Source organism: Pterocles gutturalis, unplaced genomic scaffold, assembly GCF_000699245.1.
Source record: "Pterocles gutturalis isolate BGI_N339 unplaced genomic scaffold, ASM69924v1 scaffold7052, whole genome shotgun sequence".
NCBI classification, from domain to species: Eukaryota; Metazoa; Chordata; class Aves; order Pterocliformes; family Pteroclidae; genus Pterocles; species Pterocles gutturalis.
In genome coordinates this window covers 1,558-17,609 of record NW_010107818.1, presented here as the reverse complement: position 1 = coordinate 17,609, position 16,052 = coordinate 1,558, and the positions used below count along the sequence as shown (strand labels likewise).

At 45.3% G+C, this 16,052-nt stretch overlaps 1 protein-coding gene across 1 annotated transcript; it reads left to right on the top strand.

Moving 5' to 3' along the window:
• Positions 1-3,201: 3,201 nt before the first annotated feature.
• LOC104460963 (gamma-tubulin complex component 2-like) lies at positions 3,202-14,194 on the top strand (the record flags this gene model as incomplete). The annotated part of the gene is made up of 7 exons (XM_010072373.1): positions 3,202-3,382; positions 4,058-4,230; positions 5,554-5,682; positions 7,065-7,185; positions 11,692-11,835; positions 13,049-13,177; positions 14,027-14,194. Coding segments are annotated over 7 exons (1,045 nt in total), but the record flags the coding sequence as incomplete, so codon positions are not given.
• Between the last annotated feature and the right edge of the window lie 1,858 nt (positions 14,195-16,052).

The window sequence follows — 16,052 nt, the reverse complement described above, 5'->3', positions numbered from 1 at the left end:
CTGAAGAGGCCAGAGTCCGCTCTCCTAAACTCCAGGGAAGTGAGTTTGCTGTGCGCCCTCCTCACTGCCCTGAGGACCTTGAACTCCACCATCTCATGGTCGCTGCATCCCAGGCTGCCCTTGAGTTCCACATTCCCCAGCAGCCCTTCGTTGTTGGTGAGAACAAGGTCCAGCATAGCCCCTCTCCTGGTTGGCTCCTCTATCACTTGGAGAAGGAAGTTGTCATCAACACATTCCAGGAACTTCCTGGCCTGCCTATGCTGTGCTGTGTTGTTCTTCCAGCAGATATCAGGGTGGTTGAAATCCCCCATGAGCACCAGCGCTTGTGAGCTTGAGGCTGCTCCTATCTGTCTATAGAGGGCCTCATCATCTGGAATAATCAAGAAGAGTTTAATGTAAATAAGAAATAGTTTACTATTGAACAGCTCACCATATATGCCATGGTTATTGTTCATGCAAACATAGGTAGTGGGAACAGAGTAAGTATACTAGCCCCAGGTTCCTGTCTGGGGTTTTTTCTTAACGTTGTCCTTTTTTAAAGTTCATTTTAATAACCTATATTTCGATTCTTGTAAGACATTCCGTGCATTCTAGCATGCAGACTCCAGCTTTCTTGTGTGAATCAAGCTTTAGTTTATTACTATCTTCAGAAAACAGTAAAAACAGGAATCTTAACTGCCTAGAAGACCAAGACAGCAACAAATAGGTAGGAAATTGCAGTTGGTAGCTGGTCGTAAGGTAGTTTGTAATTGGGCTGAGACCTGGTACTGGAGGTTCTGCTTCAAACCAGTGACACACTATGAAAGAAAGTGGTTTGAGTTTAATGGAACAAACCTGCCAAGTGACAAGAAGATGCCAGTTGGGAGACATAAGCTGGAGCAGTGATGGCAACTGAAGTGAATGTGCCTAGCAGGCCTGGTGGGATTGCTTTGGTCCTGCTTTTTGCTAGATCTGAAAAAGTTATAGCTGCAAGAAAGGTATCTGCTCCAGACCTGGGAACACTGTGGCTCCAGCCAAGAGAGGTTGCGGGAAGACCTGAAGATCCATGATTCACACCTTTGAAACTGATACATGCCTTCCTGCCCTCTGAAAACTGCCAGAGAACATGCCTTGTTTCATGAAAGGTCGTAAGAGCTGTCTGAAACCTGTCAGTTGTTTAAGGAGATTCTTCCTAACCTTGCTAATGGCTGTCATCCTTCCAAGCCTTCTTTCCGTAATAGGGCTCTTCAAAAGACACTGGCTTCCAAAGCTCTGGTGACACAAGTCCTCTGTTGGGTCTGTCTGTCACAATGTAGATTAAGGTGTTGCTCCCCCTCTCCAGCTTGTGTTGATGTCTCATCTTTGAAAGAGGCTCTCTGCTGGATCCTTCGGCAGCAGTCCTGTGGATGTGTCATCTGCTGGGGTTCAAGTTCAGGGGCAGCTGGTTGAGGAGGAAGCTACTGAGCTTCCAACTCATGTGTGTGCTTTGAGGGCTGAAGTGGGATGGTTGTGATCAAACCCCAGGGACATATGACCTGTCTCACGTCTTGTGAGACCCCCTGCAGTGCTGCATCCAGCTCTGGGGTCCTCAGCACAGGACAGACATGGAGCTGTTGGAGCGGGGCCAGAGGAGGCCATGGAGATGGTCCGAGGCTGGAGCACCTTCCGTGCGAGGAAAGGCTGAGAGAGTTCGGGTTGTTCAGCTTGGAGAAGAGAAGGCTCTGGGGAGACATAGTGGCCTTCCAGTGCTGGAAGGGGGCTACAGGAGAGATAGAATCATAGAAGCATAGAATGGTTAGGGTTGGAAAGGACCTTAAAGATCATCGAGTTCTAACCCCCCTGCCATGGGCAGGGAGACCCTCCATTAGACCAGGTGAGGAGGGACTCTTGATCAGGGGGTGGAGGGACAGAACAAGGCAGAATGGTTTTAAGCTGAAACTGGGGAGATTTAGATGAGATATTAGGAAGAAGTGTTTTCCTGTGCGGGTGGTGAGGCACTGGAACAGGTTGCCCAGAGAAGCTGTGGATGCCCCATCCCTGGAGGTGTTCAAGGCCAGGCTGGATGAGGCTTTGAGCAACGTGGGCTAGTGGGAGGTGTCCCAACCTGTGGAAGGGGGGCTGGAACATGATCCTTTAAACTGCCTTCCAACCCAAACTGTTCTCTGATTCTGTAACCACTTCTCCTCAGTTAGGTGGGAGTACTGACTATCCGCCATCCCAGAAATGTTGATTGGAAGGGACCAACAACCTTGGCAGGTTTCTAGTTCAACATCCTGCTTGAAGGGGGATTGTTGACAGCTTTAGGTCAGGTTTTTATTTGTGTTTGTGCTCTAGGCTGTGTCAGCAATAAGTGTCTCACTTCCCTACCTGTTATGTCCTCAGTTAACTGCTGACACTGTCATGACTTGATCATGACTGGGGGAGTTTTCTTGGTTCAAGAAAGTAGTGACAGTCAGGGAAACAGAGGAGCTGAGCATCGTCGCAAAGTTACAGTGATCAGGAGTCTGCAACCACAATGTGTTAAGGCTGCACTGGTCCTATTTTTGCTCTGAAAACTGCAGTTATCATTTGAGTTCCAACACCCCTACCATGGGTAGGGACCCCTACCACTAGCCCAGGTTGCTCAAAGCCTCATCCAGCCTGGCCTTGAACCCTCCAGGGATGGGGCATCCACAGCTTCTCTGAGCAACCTGGGCCACTGCCTCACCACATGCACAAGAAAACATTTCTTCCCAATATCTCATCTAAATCTCCTCTCTTTCAGCTTAAAACTGTTCCCCCGTGTCCTATCCCTGCACCCCTTGATCAAGAGCCCCCCCCATCTCTCCTGTAGCCCCCTTTCAGCACTGGAAGGTGCTGGAAGGTCTCCCTGGAGCCTTCTCTTCTTTAGGCCGAACAACCCCAACTCTCTCAGCCTGTGCTCACACAGGAGGTGCTCCAGCCCCTGGACCATCTTCATGGCCCTTTTCAAGGGAAGAAAGAGTAGCAGTAGCCCTGATCCAACTGCACAAAAGCATCCTGACTGAGGTGGTAGGGAGGAGGGGGACTTGCATAAACAGCTAGTCTCCAGATTGGCTATTTATGGTTCTCTATGAAGAGGAACATTTTGTGATCAAACCCAGTGAGCTGGTTGAATTGATTGCTTTTATTCCTTTAGGTTTAATATGGATTAACTTGGGCTTTAAAAAACGTAATCAATTGTCTCTTCCTTTTTTTGAGCAGATCTATAAAACACTATTTCCTGATGGATCAAGGGGACTTTTTTGTTCACTTCATGGATCTCACTGAAGAGGAACTCAAGAAGCCTGTAGATGACATCATAACTACGAGGCTAGAGGCCCTGCTTGAATTAGCCCTGCGAATGAGCACAGCCAACACAGATCCTTTCAAGGACGATTTAAAGGTAAGAATGTGTGTAGGCAGAAGATAATTGAATTTGAGCAGGCGGCCTGCCATGTTTTGGAAAGATTTGTGTGTGCCTGTAAGAATCTGCTGAATGTACAGTGAGGGAAGAGAGAACTGATGGCTGTCGTTATGTAGACCTTCTCTTGGTTAAGTCTTCTTTTATCCAGACTAACAACTGGTAGCACCCACCTTGGACAAGGGTCTGTGTTTACTTGCTGTCCTCTGAACACGGGGAAGGTGCTTTGGGTGGCCTTGGGATGAGGTGGAAGCAGTAGTGTGTCTCTTATGCTTATTCTCAGGTTGGGTGCTCGCTTTGGAGTACCAGAAAATCCCTGATTAGAAGTCTTGCCTATTAATGCTTGTGTATTTTACAGAAGCAAAGCAGCACAGAGGCTGTGCCTGGGTTGTGTAAGATCTGAATAGACCTTACAGAGAATGAAGGCAAGGAAGAATGATCAGTTGAGCAGTATGTTGTATGCTGATTGTTAAAAACTGCAGCAACACGGCTCCGGCGTCTGCTGCTACAGTGTCCAGAGCATTCACTATTGCTTCCTAGCGGGTCTAATGGCTCGAGAGCGACTCTGCTAATTTTTACTTCTGCTACACGTCTTTTGCTACGTGGTAGTTGTGAGTATCCTGTGGCTTCATTTTTTTTCTTACTCTTCCTTTATAGATTGACTTGATGCCCCACGACCTCATTACCCAGCTCTTGAGAGTATTGGCCATAGAAACAAAACAGGAGAAGGCCATTATTAGTGCAGATCCCACAGAGCTCACTCTCAGCGGTCTGGAAGCATTTTCCTTTGACTACATCGTTAAGTGGCCTCTGTCCCTTATTATAAACAGGTAAAGTATCAATCCACTGAAGGGAAAACAGGCAGAAGCTTTTACACGGGGCTGAAGCACATTTTCACCCAGCAAAAATCTGGAAAGGCTGTATCTTTAAAGTGATGTTGTAAGTTGGGGAATGAGGTTGTTGAGCTTCACTTGTAGGCTATGGAATATGGTTTGTCTCTTCAGTAGAGCCCTACTAGACCGTGTCTAAGGCATGCTTGGGAAGACAAGCATTCATTTTAAATGGTGGGAAGACATAGATCAAAGGATGCTTTTTCAGCCTGGTCCCTGGTTTTATTTATGACTGCTCACCCAGTTTTCATTTGTCCATGGCTCTCTGAATTATCTCCCCTGAGAATATGAACTCTCACAAGAGGGTTTCCATGCAAGATTCAAGCATTTCTCAGATGTGGAGAGCAGAAAAAAAACGCATTTTCTGGTACCCCTGGTTGCAGACTAGAAGGATACAGGCTGTTGCTGGAATTGCTATAGCAAGCTATTTTGCATTTAGTTGAATTGTGAGGGACTGAATGGTTCATTTTTCTGCAGGGATTTGCCTTTGGAGAAACACTGGCAGACCTGCTGCTGTGAGCCAGGGCAAATGGAACAAGCAGTATTACATGAACAGGGTGACAGATGTTGAATTGTTAAATGCCAACAGTTAGTTTGTCCCTTAGTTTCCCCTTAAAAAAGATCAGTTGACACAGTGGGACTTTTTTAATTGCATGGTGCTTTGGAAATGATGTGTCTTTCTTTCAAATTGAGTGTATTAGCTCACAAACTGTATTGACTGGGGCTCTGTAGACACCTACGCTGAAGTGTCTGAACGCAGACCTGAATCCAGTCCCTGAAGCTATAAATAAGCATCCCCATCTGCTTCTGACAGTGCATCGCTGGCTGGGTAGTGCTGCTTGTAGCTTGGTTACAGCTTTTTCTGCATCATTTTGGAGAATTCTGGTGAATAGTTTGGGTGATCGTAGCAGTCTTAGTGCGGTGGGTGCATGACTGCAGGCTTTCAGCCCTCTGTCCCAGCATCTGTGTGGGTGACCTCTCTGCAGGTAGCTCGAGGGAATTGAAGAAGGAGGCTGGTGATGTACCCGCTGGCAGGAAATATGGAGGAGGGACTCCGTGGAGAGAAATTCTTTGGGATGGTTACGAATATGTTTTTTTTTTCCTTTGGTTCAAATTGTTTCAGTGCAGATCTGTGTGCATCTGAAGGCGTAAGGAACATATTGTGTAAAGTCTCTTTGCCTTTGAGCAGCCTCAGCCTTCACAGCTTAGTCTGTCAATCAGAAGAGGGCTTAATCTGGATGGGTTTCTCCTGTTTTTTTCCAGGAAAGCACTGACAAGATACCAGATGCTTTTCAGACACATGTTCTATTGCAAACATGTGGAAAGACAGTTGTGCAACGTTTGGATAAGCAATAAGACGGCAAAGCAATTCTCCCTGCATTCAGCTAAGTGGTATGGCATTTTTTTCTGCTGGATCAGATGCAAAATTTTGGTTTTCCTTTTCGCTAGTTAGGTATGTCATGACATGGACCAGATCATTTTGACATGAATGTCATTACAAATTTCCTACAGGCTGAGAGAGGTCAAAATATTCAGCAGGAGGCGTCTGCTCGATAATCTTTGTGCTGCTTGGCTCGTTCCTCTTTGTTGGCATAAAGTTTTGAAAAGGAAGAGGTGGTCTTTAGGGTTAGCTCATCATACAGTGGACAGTTACAGCAGAGGACATCCGTGCACATAGCATCTTGGTTGGTACTTTTGGCATCAGCAAGATTAGCGAGGACCCCGGGAACTTAAAAACAACATCCTTCTCTTCTGGCCAGACCACTAGCAAGGACTCGTGACCTTCACACGGTTTCGGGTTGTGGTATGATACAAATTGAATAAGGTCAAATTGATGGGGTGTTCTCCCAGAGAATCATTCTGTTTGCGAGGGTAGATTCTCATCTTTGGCTCTGCACTGTGTGTGCTGGAGGTGCCTGTGTGGAGAGTGAGGCAGACCTCAATGTTGTGAGGTAGCACCTTCTGCCTTCCCAGTGACACTTTCTTGTCACAAGGTAACCTCCTCGCTCGCCTTGGCGCTGACCTTGGCCAGCACGACTGTAGCTCTGGTTCTCCTGTAATTTGTAGGGGTGTTAGCAGCAGAGACCTGTGAGAGTCTCTAGACCAACCTCCAGCTCACAGGATGACTGTGATCAGCAGTGGGCAGGGCAGCCATGGTTGAAATCCTCTAGGGTGGGTATCCCCCCGACCAGTGGCCTGTCCCAGTTTGAAGTCAGTTCTTAGTTTGCCATCACAGAGCCTGCATAAATTAACTTTGAAAGAACCTCCATATAATCCCACAATTCTACTTTTAGGCTGAAATTGCATTAAATACCCTAGGTAGCCAGTGATTTGATTAAATGTTTGGATCCCCTGAACATATTGATACAAGGCATAGCACAAGTAATTCATTTAACAAGTAAGGCTGCAAAATTTATCTTGTTAAATTTTACCCTGCTAATGAATTCATGTCTCACTAGATACACTTTACTGGTTACACTAGTAAAATTGCTTTAATATTTAATATTAAAATTTTAATTGAATATAAGCAAATATTCAAATTGTCCGGTCTGCAACAAGTTCAAAACTCTGACTCTAGTAATTGAGGGAAAGCCATTTGAATATGTGGAAAAATAATCAGAGATGATTTGCATTAACTTTATAATCCCTCTCACACTACAGCAGTGAATTTGCTAGGGCAGAAATATTTAGCTCTGCTTGACTATGCAAGCCTGGTGATAGTTCTCCATGGCATTTGCTAGCTCTGAGTTGTGTGGGTGTGATTTCTCCCCTAGGTTTGCTGGTGCTTTCACGCTGCGGCAGCGGATGCTGAATTTTGTACAGAATATCCAATATTACATGATGTTTGAAGTGATGGAGCCAACATGGCACATTCTTGAGAAGAACCTGAAGTTGGTGAGCATGTGTCCTTGAGAGAAGTTGGAAGGGAAATCTGAAGTTAACAATTTTGATATAGGGAAAAAATGCCTAATTTCAGTTACTGCAGATGTCTGTTCAATGTTTTGTTGGAGGCACTTAAGTTATCTGGGAACTGTTGTTCTCATCATACTGCAAAGAGTGCTGCTGTTCTACATCACCCTTCTGCTTTATTGGTCATATATCCCTTTCCTGCTCCACATCATCCTGTCTATGCCTGGCTCATCCTCTGCACCCTGTTCTGTAAAGATAGTGTTCTGCTGAATGTTGCCATACACAGAAGAAAGAAAACTGTGGAAAAGGAAGAAGGATGCAGGGTGCAAAGATCATAAACTGGTCCAGATACCTTCAGTTGATTCCTTGGTGACTTACAGTGCTCTTAAAAGCTGAATCTGGGCTTTCTCTTCTGAAATGCTGCCAGGGACTGGCTTGTAAGGACTATCTGTTGTAAAACAGGGCCTTATCCAGGTGGCTATTCCACATGTATATTCCCGCTGCAGGTGGGCAAGGGTGGAGAACTTTTCCACTATGGTGGTAGTTGGGAGAGGCTAAGCTCACTTCCCACTAGTTTCTGTGCCTGACGAGGGGGTATCTGGGCAAAGCATGCCTCGGATCATTTTGGTTTGTTTCACAGAACTATAATGTTCTGAGCTATGGGATTTTCTAGGTGTGTTACAGAATATTTCTGGTTCACTAATCCAAGTGAGTGACTTCTCCAGAAGTTAACTCTTTGTCTTGGCAAAAGCTCTGAGTCAGTTTTTATCTCCTGATGAGCAAGTAAGGTACCTTTATCATCTCCCAGAGGAACACATTTTCAGATAATGTCCTGCCTACCTGTGGGAAAGACAAACAAAGAATGAGAAGTCATTGGGAGCTTACCTTTCGGAACAGGCTGTTCAAGAAGCCCATAAAGGTCTTCATATCTGGTTTCATTCACGTCAGATTTGTTGGTTCCATCCTCAACAACAGAGAAAAAAATCTGTTGCCAACAGATCCAGGGCTATTCTCAGTCCGTCTAGAGCCAACCATTTTCTCCCTTCCTTTTTGACCTGACTGTGGTAAAGATCTAGACATTCGGGGCGTACAGAGTTCCTGTGGAAGTTCATTAGACAAGCGAAGGATGATGCCTGAGCACTGGCAGGTTCAGTGAAAGCCACAGCAATGCTGCAAATACATGTTGTCTTCCTTGCTATCAGCCTGGACCCAGCCTGTAGCTTCTTTGTTCCCTAGGAGCGTGTGCTGGAGCCAGGACACTGCTTGCCTCACCTCTTAGCACCAGGAGACCTGCCTGGCTTCTGCTGGTTTCTGGCACTCCTTCTTTGTGGGAGGAAAAAGAGAGCAGAGGTGGCATCTTAGGTTACTTCTGTCCTGCTGCCCAAAACAAGGGCAATAAACAGCAGGCTGGCTGCTCCATGTTACATAGCAAATGTCTCCACTGGCTCTTGTGTGGTCCTAACATACAATCGTTTTGTGTTCTCCCAGTTCCAAGTGTTTGCAGCAGCATGGGGAGGGCTGTGTTGTAGTTGTTCTCACAGCGTGAAGCTGCAGGGGTGTATTGCGTTGGCTGGGGGATGTCAGGAAGGCCTGTGAGAGTGCTAGAGGGTAAAAAGCTCAGTGGAGTAATGTTGGAGGGCTTTGCCAAGGGATTGAATCTGACCTGCTGCCATCTCCTCTGTGCCAGGAGAGAAATTGAGAAAGCCCTTAAGAAGCACTGTCCCGGTTGTCTCAGCATATGGCACTCGGCACAGGCAAGGGCTGTTCCAGCCAGTGAACTGGTGTTTAATTAGAGCAGATGATCACTGATCCATTCCTCAGGTTTGCTTATTTTGCAGCATAACCTTTGTGATGGCTGTAGCTGTAGTTATCTTCCTTATCCCAAGGGACGCTGCGTTCCTCATGCTCCTTCTCAGCTTCCTTACCCACAGCATGCTGCTGTGTTGGGGCTGGTGTTAGGCTGCCCCAGCTTCTGTGATGGAACAGGAGGCAGATGTACATCATCTTAATATTCTTCCCTTAGGCAGTCATCCTGTGATCAGATGCTTCTGGGTTGTATGTCTTTTTCCTCTTACACTGCGAAAACATTTCTCTGATGTACCAAACAGCTCAACACTCCTGCAATCTGCATTGAGCCACAACAGCTCTCTCAGCCTCGGGAATCTTCAGCATCAACTGGCCCTGTCTTAGTTTCTGCTGTGTACTGGGGAGTTGTTCTGGGGTCAGCTAAGCAACTTTTTTTGATGCCTTGTCATCCTTTTTCCTGCAGAATTCACAGGAGGTATCACGTCTAGGGTTGTGAGCATCTCTGTATGTTCTTGGTGAGGACTTCTGAACAAGAGGAGATTACATGTCAAGCTCCCGGATGATCTGTGAGAAGTGTACTCGCTTCTTAATTTTGTTTTAAGTTTAGGTTTGCAAAATGCAGTACTCAGTTGACTTGAATTGAGGTTATCCTGGCCCAGGTTCTTCCATACTGCTTCCAGGTAGTGCTTCCTTTCAGTCTCCTCTAATTCCAGATGTCCTAGAAGGAACTGTTAAATGCAGTGGGCACACAGTCTGTATTGACAGCATCCCCTGTTCAGAAGAGACGATCTCCTGACTCCAGAGTTGTTGCAAAGACTTTCTGTCTGAAGTTCACTCTCTGCTTTGGCTCTCAGCCATTGAGTTTCTCAGCTCCTTCAGAGGTATAGCAGTATTGAAGCATTTTTATTTCTGTTCCAAAAAGGAATTTGCCAATTTATACTTTCTTGGAGGAGCCCATTCCCAAGAAACGTCTGTAGACTGAACCTTATTTATTGATAGTCCAAGTGGGCAGAATTTTTCCCTCACTATGGAACATCTGTGAGCCTCTAGCCTGCCAGAGATGTTGAGATAGCAGGTATAAAGTGGCTTTGCTGGCACTGAGGAAAGTGGTTTTCATGGCTGTATGGCAAGAAGAAGATCTGTCCATGCCTTTGCCATCCACTCCTTCATTTCTGAAACCTTGAGGGCTGCTGCAGCGCTTTGTAGAGCATTTCTAACAATGCTCTGTACATGGAGGGCTTCTCCAAGTAATAGTGCAGTAGTAACAACTCAAAGCTACCCATGATATAAATATGTACACAAGTCGTCGCTTGTAACCGTGGAAGTTTTTTGACAAGTTAGTGAAGTTTTTGAGACGTAATCCAAATGTATGTTTGCCTCCCATCCTCATCAGTGTCCTTCAAGGCTTTTACATCTCTGGGAGATGGAGCATGCCCTCTGCCAGTGCTGGGGCAGGAAAAGTCTGGCTCTAGACTGTTGTGATATGGGCCCTTGTGGGTTGAACATCTCAACACTGCCAGCTAAAGAAGCTGTTTCAGCAACTGCTTTGTTGCTCAGTCCTTTAAAGAGCTTCTTGTCAGGGATCACATATCCCCAGCTACTGGCTAAAATCTTCTTTGATTAAAATAAAAGCATCATTTATTTCCAAACAGAGGATGCAGAACTGGCTCTTTAACCTCCATAGCCTACAGGCTGTGGTAGTTTTTTTTCCTTTTATTTGCATTTTAGGAGAGAGGATTATCCTCTCTGGTCTCATGTAGTGCCTTTTGCTGTTTTTTTATTTGTCAGACTTCTCTCTTATGCATTTCCACCTGAAGTTAAGGTGCTTTCTTCGTAAAAGTATAACTCGAATATTCGTCTTCACAACATATTGTCTTCATCAACAGAACCAGCATCTTCCTTGCATTAGAGAGCAGCATTTATCCCTGTTCTGCACTAGTTGTTTAAAAGGTGAGGGTTTTTTTTTTTTTGGCATTGATCCCAGTGGAGCAGTGTGGATAACTTGGCAATTTTAGTCCTATGGTTCTTTCCTAAGCTTGACTTCTGTTCTCAGCTTCAGCACATCCCATAATTGTACAGAGTGAGAGGGGGTTTTTAATCTATTATTTAAAACTCAAGACTGAAACAGCCCATTCAAGTAGCAGAGCTGGACAAAAATCTTGCAGAATCCTTGCAACACTGCATGTCCCAGTTCCTTATTGTGCTCCTAAAACATGTTTCTGAATAACCTGTATGTTTTAAGCCTCATAAACTTACTGACATTTAAGGTTCTTTGATTTATTTTTCTCTTTTACACTTACTGTAGCTGACTTTAGTGAGGTTAGTGGGCGTGACAAGCAAATTTAAAAGCAAAGAAAGTGCACATTCATAAAGCAGGTAACTCCATCCTGAGTCTCCTTCCCAGTGAAGGGTTTGGATGACTGAAGAAAGCATAATTTGATTGAGAAGGTGATGTGACGTATCAAAGGTAAAAAGCCTGTGAAGGGCTGTTGAATGCAGTAATGCAAACGCGGTGTCCATCTCGGATGTTTCTCAAAGCTGGAAGGTACATCAGAAGTATCTCAACATGCCCTAGCACATGTCAGGGAGGCCACCATCAGAGGCAGGATGGTGGGTCAGAGCTTTGGTCCTGCGCAGCACAGCAGTCCTGGTTTGGTTTTTCATTATTGTACTGTCCTGTCACAGGCATCTAACATCGATGATGTCCTGAGCCACCACACAAGCTTCTTGGATAACTGCTTGAAGGACTGCATGCTAACCAACCCGGAGCTGCTGAAGATCTTCTCCAAGCTGATGTCCGTCTGCGTCATGTTCACCAACTGCATGCAGGTCTGTACAGCCTCCCCAGACTGACCACTGCCAGATGCTTTGGATGCCAGCCAGCTGGGAGAGGCCCTTTTTTCAACTCCACCCCATCCTGGTTTCATGTGAGACAGAGTGAACTCTCTCCAGAGCAGCTGGTGAGAGGCTGTGTTTGGGTTTGTGCTGAGGAGAAGCTGATCACACACTGATGGGCAGAGCTGCTGCCAGGACAGTCAAGGACTTTCCAGTTTCTCGGCTGTGCCGGTGTCTGCAGGGGCAGGAGAAGCTGGGAGGGAGCACAGCCCCAGTTCCCAGCCCAGGATTCGACCTCAGGTTGAGGACTGAGACCCAAACTGGCCAATGGTCTGTTCCATCCCATGCCCAACATGGCCAGGGTATGGGTGAGGCTCTGTCCAGAAGGGCTCTCTCTTGCTCTGGGTTGTCTCCCTCTGGGTCACCCCTCTCTCGGTTGTCTCGGACACTCGGGCTCTGATCTCCTTTCTGGGATTGTGGTTTCAGGTCTCTTCCAGCTGCAGGATCGTTAGCTGGGAACTAGCCTTGGTCATTGGGTGGTGAGCAGTGTCACTGTGTATCACTCATTTGTATATTTGTATATACTATTATTTCCCATATTATTGTAGTTTAGTTATTAAGTTGTTCTTATCTCCACCCATGAGTCTCTTCCCTTCACCCGTTTAATTTTCTCCACCATCCCCAGGAGGTGTTGAGTTCTGTTCCCAGCCAGGGTAAAACAACAGACCACTTTTATCCTTGATGCACATGGAAGAGCCTCTCGTCCTCCTGCCAGAAGGCTTTAGAACTTGGCTGCTCGGACCCTTATCCTTTCTCCCAAGTGGTTTCTGTGGCTTCTCCCTGCACAAAATTCTCTATGTTTTTTTTTTTGCTGTTGGATCAGGTTCATATGAACCCTATTACCTCTCTTCAGCCAGTCCTGCAGCAAAATTTGAGGTGTAAGTTGTAGGGCTCTGTAGTTTTTAGCATTCCCTTTTGAGGGTCAGCTGAGGACTGGTTCTTGGACCCATGGAGACTAATCTCAGGGAGCCCATAGCTTTAAAAAAACCCCACCTTCCTTTGGTGTTAGTGAGCCTTGTGTAAATTTAATCTCAGAGTTAGCTTTCATGGGAGTGAGCTAGCTGCAGGGCTGAGTCAGCCTCATACTTTGCCAGAATGGAAAAAAAAATGAGATCTAACCATTTCTCCAACCCTCTGCTTTTCCAAGAGGTTCACCCAGAGCATGAAGCTGGATAATGAGATGGACCGACTCACCTTAGAGCATGGCACCATGCTGGGCCCACCAACAGAGGAGGAGCGTGCTGAAGAGACTGCAAAGAAGAAGCTGACTAATAAGGTGGGACACGGGATGGGCAACTAGGCCCTTTCCTCTGTCAGTGCTGTCGGGGTTGCAGTGGCTCAGGATGGCTGTCCTACCTCTTGCAGATAGACCTTCCTAGTTTCCAGAGCACCTATGACCCCAAAAGCAGAATCTTTGCAGAACTGTGTGCATTTTTGAGGGCAGTGTGGAGAGCTGCTGGTGTTCTCAAAGCCTGCTTTGAAGACCCTGTCTCCCAAAGCAGTCCCTCCGCTTGTTTTTAAGTTCTCAGCTGTATTTTCAGGCATGCAGTGGGGACTCACATACAGGCTTTCTGCGATTCAAGAACTTTCTTATTTCCAGAACTAGCATTTTGTAATGGATGAGCCAATAAGCTATTGGGTGTGACTCTTTGCAGCCTGTGCCTTTGCACCTGGGGTATTTGTCTTGTCCATATTTCTCTGTCTAGGTGCACATACTAAGCGATTTGTTTGGTGTGCTCTGGGGTTTCCTGCCAAAAGCCCGTCTCTGGCACGCATCCAGTAGGGCCCATCATGCTGCAAGGCCACAAGTGCCGTCTCAGGCAACACTCACTTTCTGCTTATTGGCTTTTCCTCCTGCTTGAAAATAAATAATGACAGCATATATATTTAATTCACATGTAACTCTACTGGGTCTACCCTGCGGTTCTCCCAGATAGGCATAGCAAGGTTTTTAACTACCGAGGACTTGCAGCTGTTTGGAGAGATTTATTTTAGTGGCTCAGTGACTGTTAAGTTTTACGGCAGTATTTTTGAGCAGGTTAGGAAATAGGGAAGGAATAATTGCACCTCTTTGACAAGTGTGAATCAGCAAACACATGGGGCCACTATTCTTTTGTCTTGCTAGCTTTTAGCAGAGCATGCCGACAACCTCCACCTGACATCTGGCTTCGAAGCAACGATCAACAAGTTTGATAGCAATTTCTCAACACATCTGCTGGACTTGTTGGACAAACTGAGTGTTTACAGCACCAATGACTGTGAGCACAGCATGCTCAACATCATCTACAGGTGAGTCACTAGTTTCCTCTCTGTAACTTCCCCTCCTGTGCTTCCCAAGTTCAGCTCAGGAAGAACAGTTGCTGTTTATAACTGTGCATGTCTGCCTTATCAACAAAAACACTGAAATCACAAGAAATTTTGCTTTGCATTTCAACCCAAGGCTTTAAAAATACCCCCACATTCCTTTGAATTATGTGAAATATGTCCTTTCATGTTGTAAAAGTAATGCAAGCATTAGTTTTCTTGAGGATTGTCTCACTGTGTAAACGGTGAATAAGCTGATTCCTGAATACAGCATAAGTATTCCAAGATGAAAAAAACATTTTAAGTTCACATCTTGTATTTATTTAAATAAGCGTCCCTTAATATGTTATTACTGTGGCCTCATCCATATTTAGTGGCTTCTTAGAAATCAAAATCCCTCCAGTAATACCTAAAAGTCAGGTACACAAGATACACTGCAGGAAGAGAGAGAGAGATCAGGAGATCTAGGTTTTGCTGCTAGGTTTATAACTTATGTGTTTCTTTTTCAATACAATGAGATACACAAGGCCTTCTTTGGAATGATTAACATTTGGGTTGCTATAAAAGTCATACCTATTAGTGTTGCTGGGCCTTTTAAGATCTGTGTTATAGATTGGTGTAGCATGGAGGGACCTGCCCTGGTACTTCCAGCTTTGAAGAACCAGGGAGAATGCTCTAGGAGCATTATCCCCAGTTGAGCACACATGCTGTGGAGGCAGAATGCTTTTGCTACCAGTGCTTCAGGAGCAGAACAGAAATAACTGCAACTATGGAGTTTGCTGCTTTTAGTGTTTCTGTCTGGAGGATGTTTTTCAAGATTTAAGCACTTGTGAAACCTAGCAGCCTGCAGGTTAGAAATGTTCAGTGGAGGCATGCATATAACCACAGAATAAGAAGGCAAGCAAGGGCTGGGACTTGGCATCACTTAATTCAAAGAGTCAGCTCAGTGGAAGTCACATGTAGGAGCTGCTGGGCACCAGCCATCTCACACCTGGCAAGGACTGCAGCACTTCAGAAATGCTGCTTGCAGACTCTTCAGCACATATGAAAAACAGTTCATTTTTACAATGACTTATTTTTTTCCAGTGAACAGTCAGAATATGTCTTGCATACAGGCATGCTTTTAAGAGGCTAGAATTTTCATGAATATAAAATATTTCAACACCAACACTTCTAAGTGCTTGTTCTATGTCTGTAAGCCTGAGATACGTTTACACTGTCAGAGTGCGTGTGAGCCTAGAACACTTGAGACTTTCTTTGTTGTTGCTGTCAGCTACGGCACTGAAAACAAAGCCATCTTAAACATCCATTAGTTTGTTCATGCTGTCTGTAAGATGGCGTGGAGCCTTATTTTCATGTGTAAGGAATTGTAAACAGCTTTTACAGGACTAGCTGGAAATTAAGGTCATTTTTAGGTATTGATTGGTTTTTTCCATCTAAATTTGTAATGCTTTTCAATGGTAGATATGCTGGAATCAGTTGTCAGTGATATGTAATTTTGTTTATAAATGTGCCTGATAACTGATTAGTCACATAAATTTTCTTTCTTCCCTTGGTGTTGTAGGGATTCGTGCCCCAACCCCTTTGATATTTAGTACAGAACAGAGTAGCTCCTTATTTATTTCTCTTTAACCACATAGGACTAAGGGGTACTTTGAGCTTTCTCCTAACTGTGCTTTGCCCTCTGTTTTGTTTTGTTTTATTTAAGTTTAGTCTTATTGTTCCTCTGCTTTGTTTGGTCTTTGTGAGCTTGTCGAGGTTTAGAAAGGCCACCAGACAGTCCTTTGTTAAACACCTGTTGGGCTGAGGCAGGGACAGGGAGGGTTTCACTCACCACTTAGGGTCAC